General features: G+C 35.5%; 2 protein-coding genes and 1 long non-coding RNA gene across 3 annotated transcripts in view; 1 reads left to right on the top strand and 2 right to left on the bottom strand.

The window, feature by feature from the left end:
- Positions 1–5,908, bottom strand: part of LOC110106174 (mitogen-activated protein kinase 2) — a 67,889-nt gene extending 61,981 nt beyond the window's left edge. The window contains exon 1 of the mRNA XM_020835951.2: positions 5,442–5,908. Within this exon, the coding sequence (XP_020691610.1) occupies positions 5,442–5,608 (167 nt within the window). The 5' untranslated portion in view covers positions 5,609–5,908. The remainder of the gene's footprint in view (positions 1–5,441) is intronic.
- LOC110106175 lies at positions 5,666–6,171 on the top strand. The gene is made up of 2 exons (XR_002304206.2): positions 5,666–5,805; positions 5,906–6,171. It is a non-coding gene; the product is annotated as an uncharacterized LOC110106175 (long non-coding RNA).
- An 8,282-nt stretch (positions 6,172–14,453) lies between these two features.
- LOC110106176 lies at positions 14,454–16,359 on the bottom strand. Its single transcript, XM_020835952.1, has 3 exons — positions 15,638–16,359; positions 15,427–15,566; positions 14,454–15,322 (listed from the first exon to the last, which is right to left on the bottom strand). Exons 1-3 carry the CDS (start codon positions 16,357–16,359, stop codon positions 14,454–14,456), a joined length of 1,731 nt encoding a protein of 576 aa, XP_020691611.1.
- Positions 16,360–19,985: the final 3,626 nt, after the last annotated feature.

Genomic DNA, 19,985 nt, shown 5'->3' with positions numbered 1-19,985 from the left:
TATATATTCAGACATTAGTCACTTTAAGTTTTAGTCACAAGCACAAAAGGTGAAATACCAAATTCTCCTAAATAAAAACTTGAGCTAAACAGCAAATATTGCTAGGATCTACTGAATTCAACAAACATAAAAAATAAGACTAAAAATTAAGATGATAAGTTACCAAAACATTCCTATCGAGCAAAATTTACAATGATTTCAGCATGCTGAATAAGATGCTGAAATGCTCAAGTCCTAAATTAAAGCAAACAGAATATGCCAGTAATGAAATAAGTACAAGAAAACTTGTGAAATAAGGAACATTATCAAAATGTAGTAAAAGGGTGGAGTGAAAATAAACACAAGCATGCCCGAAGGAAAGGGAGAAGGCAGACCGACCTAAAAATAAAATTGCTATTTTCTTTATGAGCAAACCCATTAAAAGAATGGCTAGAAGAAAGAAAAAACAGTTAATCCATTACAAGCTAGAAGTGCGAACAGCCCCAAAAACAATAGGAACGCAATAGGACTAAGAGGTCCAACATAAAGAAAGAAATCAATAAATCTTCATCATCACCATTAACCTAATCCCAACTATTCGGGATTAATCATATGAATCCTTATTTTTCATTTCTTCACCTAAGAGTTTCATGTGTTAGACATATTCTACACATATTGCACAACATCTATTCATGTAACTTTTGGTCAAATGATTTTTCTTAGACACTAATTTTATACACCCATTCTATTATTTGACACTAATTTTAAGCACTCATTTTTAAGTGCATTTGTTAGCTTTCGTTGTATATGTTCAAACTACCTTATAGTCTATTTTTTTACTCTCTTTTTTAATAGATTTTTTGATATGTTGCATCCCCCCCCGGCAGGGAATTAATCCATCCCCAATCAATCTTTTCTAGTTTTGATACACATTCGACAACAACTTTATATTTCTGACACAGATAATTTGAATATTGATTTTTTTTTTTTTTTGGCCAACCAACTCTTAGATCCATTCAATATAGCTAGCCTAATTACAGTTCATAAATTCCACAAAAATTAGGATCCCAATCTAATATCTAGTAGAATATAAATTAGACTAGGCTCATATTAGATGCACAATCATAGAAATTGCTAAAGGAAATTTATGAGCACACAGCGCCCCTGGTTTCAACTCTCACATTAAGGAACTAAAGAAAACTTCAACATAACACAGCAATAATCTAACAAATTAACTTTCAAAACTAGGTAAGCAGGATCCTTTCACGTCTCCAAAGAATGAAAAAACAATTAAAAATATAAACTTATGCATAAGCAATCAAACACAACAAATTATTTAGAAGAAGCATATGGGCAAGATTTTTCTCTATAATTATACATTTTAAGACCTTTAAACATAAGCATACATGTCAATGGCGTAAAATGGCGTGCGTCATGGGAGCACAAGACGCGGCACACATATGCGCTATTTGGTTGGCACGGCGTAGCGCATCAAAATTGCGCGCACTATTTGCGATATACATGGGCAATGGTGAACGGCACAAATGGCGCGCACTATTTTATTAACATGTTATAAATCTCAAATTATAAATTATAATTATAATTTTCAAGATTTATATATTAATATCACAATTAATTATAACTTAATTAAACATCAAATTAATGAAATATCAAAAAATTTATAATATTTAACATTTTGTAGGATTAAAGCTATCATTTTTGCTATTTGGTGGGATTTAGGCTAAATTATGTTAAATTCTACTCAAATCTATTGATTTAAGTTTCTGTATAATTTAAAATTGTCATTTTTGTTGTTTGATAGGATATTTATGCTTAAATTTTGCTCTAATCAATATATTGTTTGCTATTTAATGATATTTAATTTTAATATATATCTATATTTTAATTATTTTACATTGTGCACTATGTTTAAAATGGTTTGCGTCATGCCGTGCGCTATGTGTCATGACTTCACCGAAAACTTTGCACCGAGGTGCACCATTCGTCGTTGACAAGTATGAACACAAGACTATATGATTAATTTAATATCATCATCATCAACATTAGTTGTAGCCCAACTATTTGATGTAGCATTACAATCTGAAGGCCGCCTGTTTTATATGATCAAACCTTCTAAGGCAACATTCTCCAATCTTATCTGTCACTGGAGCTACTCCAACCTTTTCACGTATATGATCATTTGGTATCAAATCTCTAAGAGTAAAGCCACTCATCCACCTAAGCATCCTCATCACTGTCACACTTAACTTAATATTATGCTTCCTTTTAATGGCCAACATTCAGCACCATAAAGCATTGCAAGGCTAACCACCATCTTATAATTTGTTTCCTTAAGTATGAGTGTACTTTTCTATCACACAACAAGCCCGATGCATTCCTCCGCTTCATCATTCAATTAATAATATCCCCATCTATTTCACCATCACTCTGAACAATAGACCCAAGATATCTAAAACGTGAACTCTTATTAATGACTTGATCGCTCAAAGTTACGAACCCCCCACTAGATTAATTACTACTAAAATTACACTCCATGTATTCGGTTTTAGATCTACTCAAACTAAAACCTTTAGACTCTAAGGTTGACCTCCATAATTCAAGTTTACCTTTAACTTCCTCTTTAGTCTTATCAATAAGAAGAAAATCGTCAGCAAAAAGCATACACCAGGGAACATCCTCTTGCAAATCTCTAGTAAGGACATCCATGACTAAAGCAAAAAGAGAAGGAGTTAAGGCTGATCCTTGACGTAATCCAACTGAAATTGAAAAATACTTGGTCAAACCACCTTGTATTTGAACACAAGTAACAGCTCCAGCATACATATCCCTAATGACCTGAATATAAGCATTATTAATCCCTTTGTTTTTTAGAACTTTTCATAGAACTTCTCTTGGAACTTTATCATATGCTTTCTCTAAATTAATAAATATCATATGAAGATCTTCCTTTTTCTATCTATACTTGTCCATCAAATCTCTCAATAAATGTATGACTTCCATAGTAGACCTACCCGGCATGAATCCAAATTGATTTTGAGAAACATTAGTATCACATTGTAACAAATGCTTCATAACTCTATCCCATAGTTTTAAAGTATGACATATCAACACAATTCCTCTATAATTTACACAATCTTGTGCGTCACCTTTATTCTTAAAGATATGAATCAACGCACTCATTCTCCACACATGTGACCTCTTTTGAGTCTTCAAAATAATATTAAACAGTTTAGTAAGCCAAGAAATTCCTTCATCTCCTAAGCATTTCCACACCTCTATTGGAATATCACCAAGTCCAACAGTTTTCCCACACTTCATTTTCTTTAAATTCGGCTCTAACTTCAGTTTTAATAATACGTTGATAAAAAAAAATCTCTATTTTCATTTAGAGTGTTAAGATCACTAAAGTCAATCGTATATTTACAATCTTCATTGAAAAGTTTAGTAAAATATCTCATCCACCTTGATTGAATATCCTTTTATAAAAAAATATTTTTTAATCTTCATCCTTAATACACTTCACTTGAACTAAATCTTTACTACTCCTATCCATTTGTTTGGCTAGCTTATATATATATATATATATATCTTTTGCCCTCTTTAATATCTAATCTATTATATAAATCATTAAAAGCTAAAATCTTTGTATCGTAGAATGCTTTACGGGCAACTTTATATCTTTCCCAATTTTCAAAATATTTACATCTAAACAATTTTTATAACAGAGCTTCTTATTTTTTATCTTTTCTTGCACATTTTGATTACACCAACTATTTTTATTGTTAAAATTTTTTTCTTTTGATACTCCAAGTACATCCTTTGCAATATTCTTAATATTACAGGCTACTATTTCCTACATAATATTTCCTTCCTCATGCACCAACAAAATTTTAAGATTGTGAATCTTACTCTCAAAGATATTTTTGAAAATAAATTAAAATTGATGCTAGCATTATGAAAATAAATTAAAATTGGAGTTAAGTTTGATTTACTTAAATCAAAATGAATTATAAATTTAGGCAACACTTAACTAAGCATCAAGAAAGTTTTAATGAAACAAAAGATTGGATGGCCTATGAATGCTTTTAAACATAAGTTTTAACCATGATTTTCAAATCAAGGGCATCAAACATTCTCTAACCATAGCAAGCCATTTAAATCAAGCTGATTAGGAAAGCTATAAACTAAATAGATTCAAAAATCACTCATCAAACATTTCTTGCCCTAATCATCAATATTTAAAGAACAAAATAAACGTTGAATTGATTAAAAGAGTACACCGAAATGATAATGCTACTAGTTTGCTAAAGATAATGGAAATTCATAAAACAAGCATTCAAGACAAATTTAGTAGTTACAATCAAAAGAGAATCGCCATTCTCGTATGAAAATAAGAGTAGTCTATCTTACATTTACTATTAATGGTACAGAGAGGGTGGCTCGCAGCTTTCAAGTCTTGATTAAAAATAAAGAAAGCTCTTGCACCTTTGGGGTTGGCTTAAAAAGCATCCTACCAAACAAATAGAAACAATGGCAATTCGATAAAATTAAAAATAGGTTCTCTGAAAAGTTTAAAAAAAAAAAACAAAATTCATGCTTCAATGTCAGGAATCAGGGTTTCCATATGAAGATGCTCACAATATGTAACAATTTCATCCCTTGAAAAATATCGCCTACACTATAGTTAACCAACAGCTCGGACAGCTGTGATTAAGGCTTTGTTTGTTTGAGCGTTTTTTTGCCTTTTCCGTTTTCAAAAACGGAGGAATTTTTTTTGTGTTGTTTGGTTCGTCAAATCACGTTCCCAATAACTCCTTTTTTTCATTTTTCTGCAGTTTTGAGAAAGCTTTTTATATATGCTTCTCCTTTAGAAAACTCCATTTTCTAAACTAATGTTTTTTAAAATTGTCTTTTACAAAAACACTAAAAAAACAAACGAAGCCTAATTATCACAAAAAGAGTTAAAATGAAACATTCACAACCTATTATGTACCTGCTTCCACTCTTAATACATCACAAGATGCTGTACATTACCATGATGCATTAGTTCTTCTTCCCGCCATGTAAAAAAAACAAAAACATTTTCAAATTGATCAAGAAAACCGACGCAGTTATTCCCTTGAAATCAGAAGGTCAGGGTTATCCACAACCGTTCAGATATAGCACAAAAGAATGGTGCCCAAGTAACTAGGAAATAGAAGGAACAACTACAAGGACAAATTCAAGACATAAAAGAAAATTGTAACTTCTAATGAATATGTAAGATCAGTTGCCAAAAGTCAACAAAGAAATAATCAATGGGTGTAATTAGTCACAAAACCGTGGAGATAAAATCATCCCACCCCCAATAGAGAAGCCACAACCAGAAACCGCAATTCCCATTTATCTATGACCACAGCCACTGCCACTGAAAGAAAGATGGGTTCTCAACTAGAACTCACCACACGATGCCGTAGGCGCCACGGCCTATAGGCCGAATCGGAGGAACGTACTTAGTAGAAACCTCAAACAGGTTTCCGTAGACATTGTACTGAACGTAGCGGCCGCCATGGGTGAGGACACCCCTTATCTGCCCTTCTCCTCCTCCGCCAGCTGATCCCGATTCCATCCTCTCTCTCTCTCTCTCTCTCTCTCTCTCTCTCTCTCTCTCTCTCTCTCTCTCAAATTGAAGAGCACGGAAGCTGATAGGAGAGCGATAAGAGGGAGAGTAAGTAGAGCAAAGTGAAGGGGATCCGGCTATGGAAGCTCGTGATTTTGGGAGTTGAGACCTCCCTTTCTGCTATGCCTTTCTGCTTTCTTTGTTTTGTAAGTTTGATTTGTTTTTATTTTTTCTTTCCCCTCACCCCGTCCAAATAGTTAATTGAGCGGGCACTTCTTTTTCTAACATCCGCCGCTGCTGAATTAGTTAATGAACGAGGTGAACCATGCGCGGAACCGTGAGATGGCAAGTGGGACGGGGAGAGAGTCAGGCCAAGGAGAGTTTAGGGCTTCTTGCCAATTCTAGGCGGTTCTCCGTGATCTCATCTAGCGGTTCTTTGGAGTATATGTTGTTCGAGTAGCTCTTAATTTGCAGATCTTGCCATGCACGAATTCTTCCAATGATTTTTCTCGTGTAAAATCAACTTGAATCCAAGTTCTACTTATGAAAATGGATTATTAACCTCTCGTCAATCCTCACCCAATCATTTTTATATTTCTTTTGTTTCTTTTAATCATAATATTGCTCTTTTTTCTAAACGTGATGTTCAGCTGCCTCAGGAAAAATCGGGCTTAACTTTGGTAGGATATTCATTGGATAAGCATCCTTACTTTGAAGCTTTAAAGTCTTTTCTTCCTAAGATCTAGAAGTTGAAAAGTATTTTCTCATCTTGTTTTAAATTATGGTTTTTTTCTGAGGAAATTTTTTTGCCTTGAAGATTATAATTTAGTTTACTCAGGTAGTCCTTGGTTTTTTTTTTTGGAAAACCGTTCATTATTAAGAAATGAACCCCTCTATTTCGACCTAAACACTAAGAATTTACTTATATTCCTCTTTGGATCAAGATTCATGGTCTTCCTTTAGTATGATAGACGCATGAGGGTATTTTTAAGATTGCTGGTCTGGTTTGGATTAGAGAAAGTCGCCTTAGATGGTTTGGTCACATAAAACGGCGGCCTTGCGATGACCCGGTTAGGAGAGTAGAGGTATTAGATTTGACTTATATTAAGAAAGGTTGGGATAGACCTAAATAGACTTGGTTAGAAAATATTAGGAATGACCTTTCTTTATTAGATTTAAACGAGAATTTGACTTTTAATAGGACACAATGGAGAAAAAGGATTCTTGTAGCCAACCCCACGTAGTGGGATAAAGGCTTGATGTTGTTGTTGTTGTTGTTGGTCTGGTTTGGATTCCTATTGTTGTGGATTCTCTAACAGTAGAGCAACCTTGGCTTACTTTTGCTTGATTTTTTGTTTTTAGTTTCTAAAGAGTCTAATCTTCCTGATTAAGTTAATATTTCGATAACAGGTAATATTTTTTCGTTAAAAGTTATTTATGATTAAAAGCCTATGCCTTGTCTAGGTTTTAGATCTTTTGTTTGTTGCAAATCTGGGCTCAAGTACAGTGATTTTGATGATAAAAAATATTATTGTTTCTTTACTGCTACTATTCTTACATATTTGTTTTGTTTGCCCTGCTTACTAACTTTTCAGGTCCACAATTTCAATTACAATTCAAATCAGCTCAAGATCGGGTTGACTAGGGTTGAGTATGTATGTAATTTCATCTTCAATGTACTTTTTACCTTTCTTGAGTCAAGTCATATATGTGGTGGACCCCAAGCTAAGTAACATTGCACACACACATTAATGGGGAGTGATTTAGTGAGTTAGAGATTTTTTTTGAACTAATCATACATGATGATTTAAAATCATACTAGATGATTGGTTAAAAATAGAAACCCTAATTCGGAAATCCCTGATAAATTGTGGTTGAACCAATCAATGGTGAACCGGTTGTGCAGGTAGGTCTAACTCTTCCAAATAATAAGGAACATGCCCTACATTTTGAAGATTCAAAAGCTTGTGAAGATGACATAAAGACATATCATTTAGATATTTCTATAAGGAGGGAAGATTTGTTAGACAAGGCTAACAAAGATGTTGAAAATAATATGAATAGTGACAATGAAGAGGAACATATTACAGTGGATGTAGATGAGAATGATGTTGGGGACAAAATTTAGGATGGTCTACATATTAATGTTTTGGTGGTTAACCAAGCGATGAAGGAGAACAATGGAAATTCCCTTTGTCTTGAAAATGATGCTATAAAATGTGATGTTAATCAAGTCGTTGAGGAAAAAAGTGAAAGTGAATGCGAGCTCAATTGTAAAAACAATCAGTTGAATGAGGAAAAGAATGAGGACTTGGAGGAAGGTGAAGTTGGATCTCTTGAAATCTTCATTCCTAAGATCATTTTGAAGGATTCTAATACCAAGTCCATGTCATCTCCTAATGAGAAAGCTAATATTTTTTAGGAATGTAATACTTCTTATTTCAAAAAGAAGAGTAAGAACAAAAAAAGCAATCCGAGCAATACCCTTAGGGTCACTAGTGTTGGAAATCTAAGTTTATGGATTAGACTTTGATGATATCAATCATTCATGATTTTCTACAACTACATTGCCTACTAGCTTTTCAGGTCCATATGATCGAATGCAACTCAAGCCAGCTCAAGATTGGGTAGATTTATGTTGAGTCAGTCTCTAATGTTTTTCTTTTTCTTGAGTCAATTGTAAAAGTGGTTTTTGATGCTAAGTAACCTTACACACACACACTTGAGGGGTTTTCTGAATTTTTCTATTTTGAGTACATCAGCCTGGACTATGTGCATATCGACCAGGACGATCCGACTAAAAATAAAAACCCTAATTAGGGCATCCTAGTTAAGCAGCCGTCATTAAGCAAATCATCCTGGATGATTCTTGTATCGGCCAGGACGATCTCAATATCGGTCTGGACGATGCAGCATAATTATGCCTAAATTAATCTGTTAATTATGAAAAGCAATTAAGCCTGATTGGTACGATCATATCGGCCAGGCCGATCGTAGGATCGGTAGGGACGATGTCCTGGACGATTGACATCGGCCAGCATCTATTCCAGGTGATGTTCAGGACGATTGTACTCGGATTTGAACTAATCATCCAGGACGATATTGTATCGGCCTGGACGATGTAACCAATTTTCTTCTGATCGTCCCAAATCATCCCTTCTGATTGAGTTTACTTTGTAATGATCGACGAGGATGATATTCCTATCATCCTCGATGATAATGTCGGTTCTTGAAATTCTATTTAAAGGACCCAAATTTCCTCATGCAAAGAGACCTTTAGCTGCTATCTTGACCTGAGAGAGCTAAGAGGAGAGGGAGAGAGAGGGAGAGAGAGGGAGGAACTTGTGAGGGGGAGTTTGTGAGAGGGATTCACAAAGGTTGCTCCAAGCAAGGTTTCAAGGCGTTTTCTCCAGTCTTCATCCTTCGTCCTTAGAGGTTCAAGGGAGGTAAACTTCAACAATTGGTCGAGGTTCTCTGTCTGCTTCAGGAGGAAGCAAAAGGATTCGAGGTTCTCTGCCTCATTCAGGAGGAAGCAAAAGGAGTTGAGGTTCTCTGCCTGCTTCAGGAGGAAGCAAAAGGAGTTAGGTTCTCTACCTCGCCGAGGTTGGCGGAAAGAGGTTTTAGTGAGGGCTTCTCCACCTTGTTGTGGGAGAAAAAAGAGATTCACTTTTTTAGTCCAATACTCGGAGGGCACATCTGAGGAGTGGACTTAGGTCAAGTTGACCGAACCACTATAAATCTGGTGTGATCTTTCTTTGTTTTTATTTCTGCATTTATTTTTCTGCACTTTGATTTTTGTGGTAATTTTGGTTTTAAGTTTTATTCTTTGATTATAAGAAAGATTTTTTAAAATACCAATTCACCCCCCCCCTCTTGGTTAGCCTTGTGCTAGTTCTTAAGGGCTTAACATCCCTAACGAACTTTCAAGTGGTATTAAAGCGGGATTCATAAAAATTAAGTTTGAAAACTTTTTGAATTTTGATCCATGGCTAACAACGGTAATCGTAATGCAATGGAAGGATATTCTATAACACGACCATCTTTGTTTGATAATCTTCCTTTTGATTTTTGGAAAACTCGCATGTCTTCTTTTTTATAATCGATTGACTATCGTATATGGATGCTTATTAAAGAAGTATATTCTCCACCTTCTCGTGAACTTAATGGAATTAAAACTGAAGTACCTTTTACTGAATGGACTTTTGATGAAAGAGATTTAGAACAACTTAATGCAAAGTGTTTGAGCTGCTTTTTTTGTGCTTTAAAATCTGAAGATTACATGCGTGTTTCCACTTGCACTACTGTTAATGAAATTTGGGATAAATTATGTATCACCTATGATGACACTAATGAAGTTAAGCAATCTCATTTGAATATTTTATTGCATGATTATGAATTTTTTTGAATGAAAGCTAATTAAATAATTTTTGATACGTATACGAGATTTACTCAGATTGTTACTTCGTTACATGCCTTAGGAAGAGAACTTTCTAACTTTGAAAAAGTAAACAAAAATTTAAGATGTTTGCCTTCCTCTTTTGATGCTAAAATCACTGCAATTTTTGAATCTTAAGATTTAAATACCTATTCAATCGATAACTTACATGGTTCACTCATTGCTTATGAGCAAGGGGTGAACCAAAGAAATTTTAATGCAGGTGAGAGGAAGAAGGAGAAAACGGTGGCCCTTAAGGCGAACAACTCAGACACTAACTCTTCTGGGTCTGAAAATGATGATATTGCCTTAATCATGAGGCAATTTAAAAGCTTTCTAAGGAAGAGTCACAAGCATCATCAGAATTGGAGAAAAGGTAAGGATAACAAAAAATTTAAAGGTTCTTCTGATATTTTTTTGTTTTGAATGCAGGAAGCATGGACATGTCAGAGCTGATTGTCCTACACTTCAGGATCACTCAAGCAAAGAAAAGAATGAGAAGAAACCTAAGTTTAGAAAGGATAATAAGAGAGCCCAAAAAGCTTTAAGAGCGGATTCTACATCTGATTCATCTGAGACTGAACCTGAAGAGAAGACAAAAAACTTGTGCTTAATAGCTGATGATTTTGAACAATCTAACCAAGACGAGGTATGCCAACCAACAAATGACCAATTAATTAAAATATTTGTGAAAATTCATGCATCATATAAAAAACTTAAGAAAACTCACACTAGTTTGAAATTAGAGTTTGAATTTACAAAAAGTGCATTAAATTTTGAGTAAAGATCACTTTCAAGCTGATACTAATCACATGTCTCTACTTGAAGAATTTGATGATTTAAATAAAAAGCATTCTGAATTAATAATTCAGCATGATTATTTGAAAGCTTCATACACCTCGCTTGAATCTAATTTTAAAGCTTCTACTAAAGAATATGAGCATAAAAATCCCTGTTTGGAGATTAATTTAGAAAATTCTCACTTGAGGTTTAAAGCTGAATTGGATGCACTTAAGAAAAATTGGATGACACCCATATTTGATCCAAAGCCAATAACTAAGAAGAGGCATTATAACCCGAACCAATTAAGAAATCCTTTTACTCGAGTTAGATATTTTTCATGTGGCATGTTAGGACACATAGCACATACTTGCACCATTATAATCCATTGCATAATTTACTACAAAACACTCATGCATCACATTCTTCTTTTCATAAGAAGGAATCCAAACCTGTTTGGGTTCCTAAATCTGACATTTGATGAGTTTGCAGGTGTGCTCTCATCAAAGACCTCGTGAGAGCATATAATACTTGGACTACGGAGGCTCACGACTCTTAATTTCTTATTACTGTTGCTTAATTAAATCTGAGTTACATGATTTTTGATCAATTGCTTATTGTTAATTTCTTTTCTTTCCTTTTTTTTAAGAAGTGCAATTTGCATTAGGTAACAAAAAAACTAATTACAATTGTCAAAAGGATGACACTCCTCCTTGATTAAATTTAACAACAAGGAAGGAATGTTATGAAAGGAAAAACTATCAAAGAAAAAACTACTATCTAATGCCAAAGTAGCACACAAATTAGCTACTTTATTACAACTTCTATAGGCATGTTGAAAAACAACTTTATTAAAGTCATTTAAAAAAAAGAAATCCTTGGCCGAACTATTATCTATAAGCCACTTATTCTTCTTTAAAAAATTTTGAAGGCAAGTAATAACATTGATGTTATCACTCTCCACGATCACCCCTTTGTATTCAAGCATCCAGCTTCTAACATAATCCCTCACCGAGAGTGCAAACTCTAGCTCAAGATGAGCAATATCCCAATGAACTTTGTTCTTCCCAAATGCAAGGATGAATCTACCTTTGTGATCCCTGAAAACACCACCGATTCCAACAAGGTATAAGCTAAGTAAGGAAGCGTCAACATTAATCTTCATCCAATCTTTCGGTGGAGGGCACCAAGTGTTTTGAGACTCCCTAAGGAGATTAGTACCCCAGTTAGAAAGATGAGGACTTGATTTGGTGATAGCTAAGGAAAGAACGTTTGCTGCTACCACAGAACAAGGTAGCGCAGCTTTACCATGCTTAACATCGTTCCTATTTTTCTAAGAGAAGTAGACAATGGTGCAGTAAATTTTCACAGTGCCAAGATGTCGAGCTGTTAGTCTCCTTAATTCCTTTAAACAATGGTCCAAAGAATGGAACACAGGAATGTGAATACCCCACTCCATCAACTGCATTATGATTTCAACCAAATACTTACATTGAACCATAACATGTTCATAGCTTTCCACTACTTGGTAACCTCTAGCACAAGTATCAGTTAACTAAATCATACAGTTTCTGAGAAAAAGATTGGTAGGAATAGTAGATTTTCCAAGTCTCCACCAGAACATCTCCACCTTCTTGTTAAGTTTGATTTTATTTAGCCACTTGCAGTATTCATCTTCATTTAAACTGAATCTGCACTTCATCACATGCTCATAAGACAGGGCAGAAACTGTCTTACCCGAACATAAGCTCTGCAGCTCCACCCGATCCTCCATACAAGGATCAATCTGAATTTGATTAATCAAACCAATAAGATATGGATGAAAGACTTCCTGAAGCATGTAAAAATTCCAGTGGCCATCATCCAATATCAGCTGCTGAACATACATCCCCTCCAAAGAATCACTATCAGCAAATGTGGGCCACCGATTTATACACCTATCCAAAATCCAAATATCATTGAGGACATTAATCTCCTCACCATTGCCTACTTTCCATCTGGTAATATTTTTAAGGTGTCTTCCTCCATCTAACAAGATTTGCCAAGCCTTTGAAGTAGCTTTCTTATGTGTATCATTCATTAAATCCTTCCCATACTTAGCTTTGATTGATCTATGGAACAAGGTTTCCGGCTTCTACATAAAGTTCCATGCCAATTTTGATCTCAATGAGCCAGCTTTCATAATAGGGGATTGCAAACCTAGCCCACCCATACTTCTCGATTTGCACAAATCATCCCAATCAACATAATGTATACTACGGCTTCCATCGAGTTTATGCCAAATGAAACTTCTACAAAGCTTTTCCAAAGCATACAACACTCTTTTTGGAATCAAAGAATGTGTAATTAAAAAGTTTGGCATAGACAAAAGAGAACTTGTAATAAGAGTAATCTTACCACCCATGGATAAAGACTTCTTACCCCAAGCATTGAATCTATCCATAACATTACTCAAAAGATCTTGAAAGTCAGCCACCTTCAACCTGTCAAGAGAAATCTTTAACCCAAGATAGTTCATCTCCTTCACCACTTTGAAGCCAAAAACTTGAGCAATCTTCTTCTTCATGGGGTATCTGACAATCTGGCCGAAAATAATTTGTGATTTATTGACATTCATCCTTTGCCCCGTCCATTTGCAAAAGTCTTCAACAATACCCTTCAAAACTTTAGCTAAAGCCATGGAGACATATGAGAAGATTAGTACATCATCTACATAAAGAAGATTCGTGATCTTTGGCCCTCTAGGAGAGAGTTGTATGCCAAGATTTTGACCCCTTTGCTCAAGAGAGTTGGACATCAATTGAGAACACATGATGTAAAGGTAAGGGGAGAGTGTACATCCTTGACGGAATCCACTATGAGCTTTGATCCACTTGGAATTCTTTCCATTAATAATAATGGAAAATTTCACATCTACAACACATTCCATAATAAGGTTAGAATATATATAAGGAAAGCCATACCATTTCAGAATTTGGCCAAGAGTTGGCCATCCCATGCTATCGTATGCTTGCTCCATGTTCAACTTCAAAGCCATCAACCCCTTCTTATTTTTGGAGATTTTGAACTTGTGGAAGGTGTCCTGAGCCAGAAGACAATGCTCTGAAATTGATCTTCCTGGTATGAAGGCCATCTGATCTTCAGAAATCATTTTGGAAATACAAGTCTTCAATCAATTAACTAGAATAGTAACCGCAATCTTGTAATTAGTCTGGCATAGACTAATAGGCCTGTAATTGGATGGAATTAAAGGGTTCGTCACCTTAGCAATCAGAACTATGAGAGTATCCTTCCAATCTGCTCTCATTCAGCCAGAAACTAGAAAGCATATAATAACATTCCAAAGATCTTCCCAAACAATATCCCAATAACATTTGTAAAAAGAGGAAGTGAGACCATCCATACCTAGTGATCTATTACTCCCTTGCTGAAAGACCGACTGCTGTAATTCATTCATCAAAAATTCACTATTAAGAGCAGTAAACTCTTCTGTATTCAGTTTCTGGTTCTCAAAAATCTCTGGCCAACCCGATAATTCACAATCTCTAGCCTTCCATTTTGCTTCAAAGTAATGAATAAAAATCTCCTCAATTTTATCTTCTTCAACTTGAATCTTATTATTCAAATCTTTAACTTGATTCATCTATTGCCATTTCTTCTAGCCATAGCAAAATTATGAAACAATTTTGAGTTAACGTCTCCTTCTTCATGCCATCTTGCTTTTGCCCTTTGATTCCACCAAGTGGACAATCTTCTCAAGGTCACATTAAGTTCATGGATTTTGCTTCTGAGTAAAAGAAGATCATCAACTGACACATCAATTCCCACGGCTTCTTTGTTTTGGAGATCCAAAATCTCCTTTTTCAGTTCTTCCTTCAGCTTGTTCAAATCTTTGCACTTATTTTTACTCCAAAAAAATAGTTCTTTTAAAGTTCTACTAATCTTCCTTAGTAAAATCATACCTTCATCTCCAAAGTCCTTTTTCTTCCAAGAATGGTACACAATACTTTTAGCAACTGGATAAGATCTCCAAGTATCCTCAAATTTGATGGTTTTTGATTTGATACACACCTTTTCATCAATCTTGAAGGCAATAGGACTATGATCCGAATCCACTCTAGCTAGATGTCTAGTAACGACTATAGGAATCTTCTGAAGTGTAGCCGAGTTCAAAATACACCTATCCAGCCTTTCCCAAATCTGGGAGGCTCCTTCTTTGTTATTGCACCAAGTAAACCTTGGTCCAATGTTACCCACATAATGGAAATCAAAATTCGTCATAAAACATTTCATATCTCTAGGTCCTTTAGAAAAAAGGAACCTCTTACCACCTCTCTTCTCTTCTTTGTTCAAAACACAATTGAAATCCCCACCAATAATAGAAGGAGTAGAATTCTCCATACAACTTCCAAGCTGGATCCAAAGGTTCTCCCTCTCCTTACAACATCTGCTTCCATATACAGTGACAACCTTCCACAATCTCAAGTTAGGGATAAGGAGATCCCCACCTATCATTTATGAAGAAGTCTCTTTGATCACAAACATCACAATCTTCTTATTCCAAAGCACTGGAATACCCTCTGAAAGACCAACAGCGGGAAAGTAGAAATACTCCAGTCCTTCCCAATAAGGCCATCAACATCCTTTTTATCGATGCTTGTCATCTTGGTCTCCATCAGCCCAATAAAGAAAACGTCTTGATCTCTAACAACCTCTTTCAAATACAGAGCGGCCTCTTTCTTCCTATCCCCTCTGCAATTCCAAAATAATAAAGAAGACATTATATTAGTGCCGGGGATCCCTCCCCATTTGTGGAATTCAGCCTTTCATCCCTCTTCTTCTTCATGTAATCTGGATCTAATGCCCCCAAAGATTTCAGCTCTTTGGCAACTTTAACTTTAGTAGAACCACTTAAGCAAGATGTGCCATTATTCACAGCACCTGTATCATCTATTTCCATAGCCAATTCCTTCGTTTTATCATACTTTCCATGCTTTTCCAAAGAATCTTCTTCATTGTCTTCAAGCAAAGCATCATATTTGTTACTTAGAGAAATACCTGGTCGTATGCCTTCATAAACTTTATCTTTATCTGAACTAGATTCTGGAGCTGATACAAATTTCTCCACAACATCAACATTTCCCTTCTCACTTAGTGCTTGCTTCTGCATAATATTCACTTGGTTCATATTTCCCCTGTTGTCCGTCCTGACCCCATTTATACCATTCCTTGCTTTAACAGCAGTTACTCCTTTAGTAAAATGTCTGTTCTTAAATTGAACATGTATCCAAGGGCCATACTCGGAATTAATCACAGAAGATTTGGCTTCGGCCACCACTTGTTTTACTTCCCCTGTTTCAGTAACTGGTTTTCTCAACATTTGGTCTTTAATACACTGAGCTACATTCTCAAGACATTCATTCACCTCATGCCCTGCTCGACCACAACTGTAACACAACAGATTAATCTTCTCATATTCCACCCGTTGAAATAATCTCCCAGCTAATCCATCTATCCATACTCCATTAGGGAGTTTTTTCTCCATGTCAATCTTGACACATATGCGGGTGAATTCACGTTTCCCCCCACTTGAATGTATTCCCGTTTAGATACATTGGTGTGCCAAACCAAGATGTAATCCTTACTAGATTATCCTCATCCCAGTAGTATAAGGGCAAGTATGTGAGTCTGATCCAAACTGGAGTTGAAATCCTTTTAAAAGAATACGGATCAAATGCAGGTGACCATCTGTCTATGCCAACAATGTAACCACTGACATACCACAGCCCACCGTTCAGAATCTCTTCCACCGCCTCATCCGACTTGAAGTAACAAAGAATCCAATTCATGCCAATTGATGTCATGTGGAATCCACCAAACTTACTCCATTGCCTTCTCAGCTCAATACTGCAGACTGAGAAAGGCACATTGCTACCAAGGGCTTTAATCACTAACGAGTGCTTCAACACTTCAGAATTTTTTGCTACCGATTCTGGATTAAGCCTAACAACAATTCCGTCTTTAGATAACTCAATTTGCTCTCTATTAAAAGCAATATTGATGTGTTTTGGCTTCGCCCATGCTCCAACAACCTCACCGCTGCCATCCTGTCTACTGTTAACGTCTAAATTGGACATCAAGATTTCATCATTCATAACATCTTTTCCAAAAACAATCCCAACTCCATTAATATCATTAGCCTTCAAAATTTCCATATTCTTCAAATCATTAAACACAAGGTGATCCTTATTCACCCCAGAAAAACCTTTCATCTTTAGGATGACATCATCCGTCGACAAAGAATCAAGATTAGCCAAAAAACCGTACATTCATTCTTCTTTAAATCTTCATTAATCTGGCCTACAATGCCTTCCATCATCACCTTCTTTCTCTTTCCATCCACCATAATAGGACGATTTAAAGGTCTCAGCCCTTCTTTGATAGCCACACCATTCCTTCCTCTACCACCGAAACGAAGAGAACCAGGGGGTCGCGGAGCGTTCATGACATCGGTAGAGAAATGCCGATGATCCTCCGGCGACGACTCCACTGGCCGTGGAAAATCGCGGGAAGCAAAAATTCGAACACGAAGACGGACCTTTCTCTCTCTAGGAAACCAGACGTTCTCTCTCTAGGATTGGCTGTGTACTTGGTTATCTTTTCCTTTTTATTTAGTTGGTTTATTTCTCTATTTTTTTTTGTCATTTTTACTTTTGTTGATTAAGCACGGTTGTTTTTGGATCATCGCTGAATTGATATCGTATGCCTTATTTTTTTCTTTTTGAAAAATTTGTAGTCAATGTTTTATACCTCTTAATCTACTAAAGGGTAAAAATACCGTTTATTTTGTCTCTTTCTCTAACCTATTTTGGTGGTGAAATTTTCTTTTCTAAACAAAAAGACTATCTCAAATTAAGAACTGGATTTTGCAATTGAGATAATTTCTACCTTGCTACAGTAATCTATTTTATATTATAATAGTCAAAGCCTTTATGTTACTTCAAGATTTTTTGTTATCCTATCAATGCATCTCTCATATGATATTTTATTCTATTTTGTGATGTGTTCTTCTCTATATTAGAGAGTGAGTTTTTTCTTCTCTAATATCTGGAAGATATACTCACAACTAATATTTTTTCTTCTCTAATATCTGGATGAGTTTTTTCTTCTCTAACTATTTTATTACATCGGCAAGGACGATCTCAATATCGGTCTGGACGATGTAGCACAATTATTTCTAAATTAATTTGGTAATTATGAAAAGCAATTAAGGCTGATTGATATGATCACATCGGCCGGGCCGATCGCAGGATCGGCCGGGACAATGTCCTAGATGATTGACATCGGCCAGCATCTATTCTGAGCGATGTTCAGGACGATTGTACTCGGATTTGAACTAATCATCCAGGACGATATTGTATTGGCCTAGACGATGTAACCAATTTTCTTCTGATCGTCCCAAATCGTCCTAGTTGATTGAGCTTACTTTGTACTGATCGGCCAAGACGATATTCCTATCATTCTGGACGATAATGTTGGTTCTTAAAATTCTATTTAAAGGACCCAAATTTTCTCATGCAAAGAGACCTTTAGCTGCTGTCTTGACCTGAGAGAGCCAAGAGGAGAGGGAGAGAGATGGAGGAACTTGTGAGGGGGAGTTTGTGAGAGGGATTCATAAAGGTTGCTCGAAGCAAGGTTCCAAGGCGTCTTCTCAAGGTTTCGTCCTTCGTCCTAGGGGGTTCAAGGGAGGTAAGCTACAACAATTTATTGAGGTTCTCTGCCTACTTCAGGAGAAAGCAAAAGGAGTCGAGGTTCTCTGCCTACTTCAAGAGGAATCAAAAGGAGTTGAGGTTCTCTACCTGCTTTAGGAGGAAACAAAAGGAGTTGGTTGTCTGTCTGCTTCAGGAGGAACCAAAAGGAGTTGGGTTCTCTATCTCGCCGGGGTTGGCATAAAGGTCTTTTTGTGAGGGCTTTTCTGCCTTGTTGTGGGAGAAAAAGGAGAGTTACTTTTGTAGTGCAATACTCGGAGGGCGACTCTGGGGAGTGGACATAGGTCAAGTTGACCGAACCACTATAAATCTTGTGTGATCTTTCTTTGTTTTGATTTCGACATTTATTTTTTCGCACTTTGATTTCTGTAGTGATTTTGGTTTTAAGTTTTGTTCTTTGATTATAAGAAAGATTTTTTAAAATACCAATTCACCCCCCTCTTGGTTAGCCTTGGGCCAGATCTTAAGGGCTTAACATCCCTAATGAACTTTCAACTATAGCTTCTAACAAAACTATTAATGGTTAAAGCTCTTGTGTGGAATATTAGGGTGTGGGTGGTTCTCTATCTAAGGATAAAATTAAGAATCTTTATAGGATTTATGATATTCACCTTCTTGCTTTTATTGAGCTTTTGATTGTTGCTAGTAATTTGAACACTATTCGTATTAAATTGGGTTTTGATTTTGCTTTTGGCAACATTACTAATAAAATTTGGATTTTATGGAAACAATTTCTTAATGTAGATGTTATTATGGATTTTCCTCAATTGATTCATAATAATATTACATTCAATCAAGTTTTCTCCTATGCTTTCTTTGTTTATGCCTTATGTTCTAGATTAAGGAGAAAAGTTGTTTGGAATCAATTTTTTTATTTTTCCTTGTCGGTAAATGCCCCTTAGTTTTTTGGTGGGGATTTTAACTGTATTATTAATGTTGCTGAAAGAGTTGGAGGTAAGTTTCCTAATTTTCATGTTATGGAGGATTTCAATGATATGATTATGAACAGTAATTTGCATGACATTGGTTTTTCTGGAAACTGTTTTACTTGGAACAAGGGTACTATATGGCAAAGGTTAGATCGCATCCTTTTTAATAACTATTGGATTTCATCTTTTTCTTAATACTCACATTGAGCATCTAACTCGTACTTTATCTGATCATTCCCCTTTATTATTAAGTATTAATAGGGTTAGTAGTAATACTTTTCAACCTTTCAGATTCCAAAACTTGTGACTTCTTGATGATAATTTCTTAGAAACTATGCAAAGTAATTGGGATGCTACTCTTTTTCCTTCTGATAATGTTTATGGTATGACTAGGCTTTGGTTTAAACTTAAAATGCTTAAGCAAAAATGTCGATGGTGGAATAAATGTATCTTTAAAAACATATATTCTAGTA

Source organism: Dendrobium catenatum, unplaced genomic scaffold (genome assembly GCF_001605985.2).
Source record: "Dendrobium catenatum unplaced genomic scaffold, ASM160598v2 fragScaff_scaffold_950, whole genome shotgun sequence".
NCBI lineage: Eukaryota > Viridiplantae > Streptophyta > Magnoliopsida > Asparagales > Orchidaceae > Dendrobium > Dendrobium catenatum.
The sequence above is the reverse complement of the archived record's forward strand: the minus strand, read 5'-3'. Positions and strand labels throughout refer to the sequence as shown.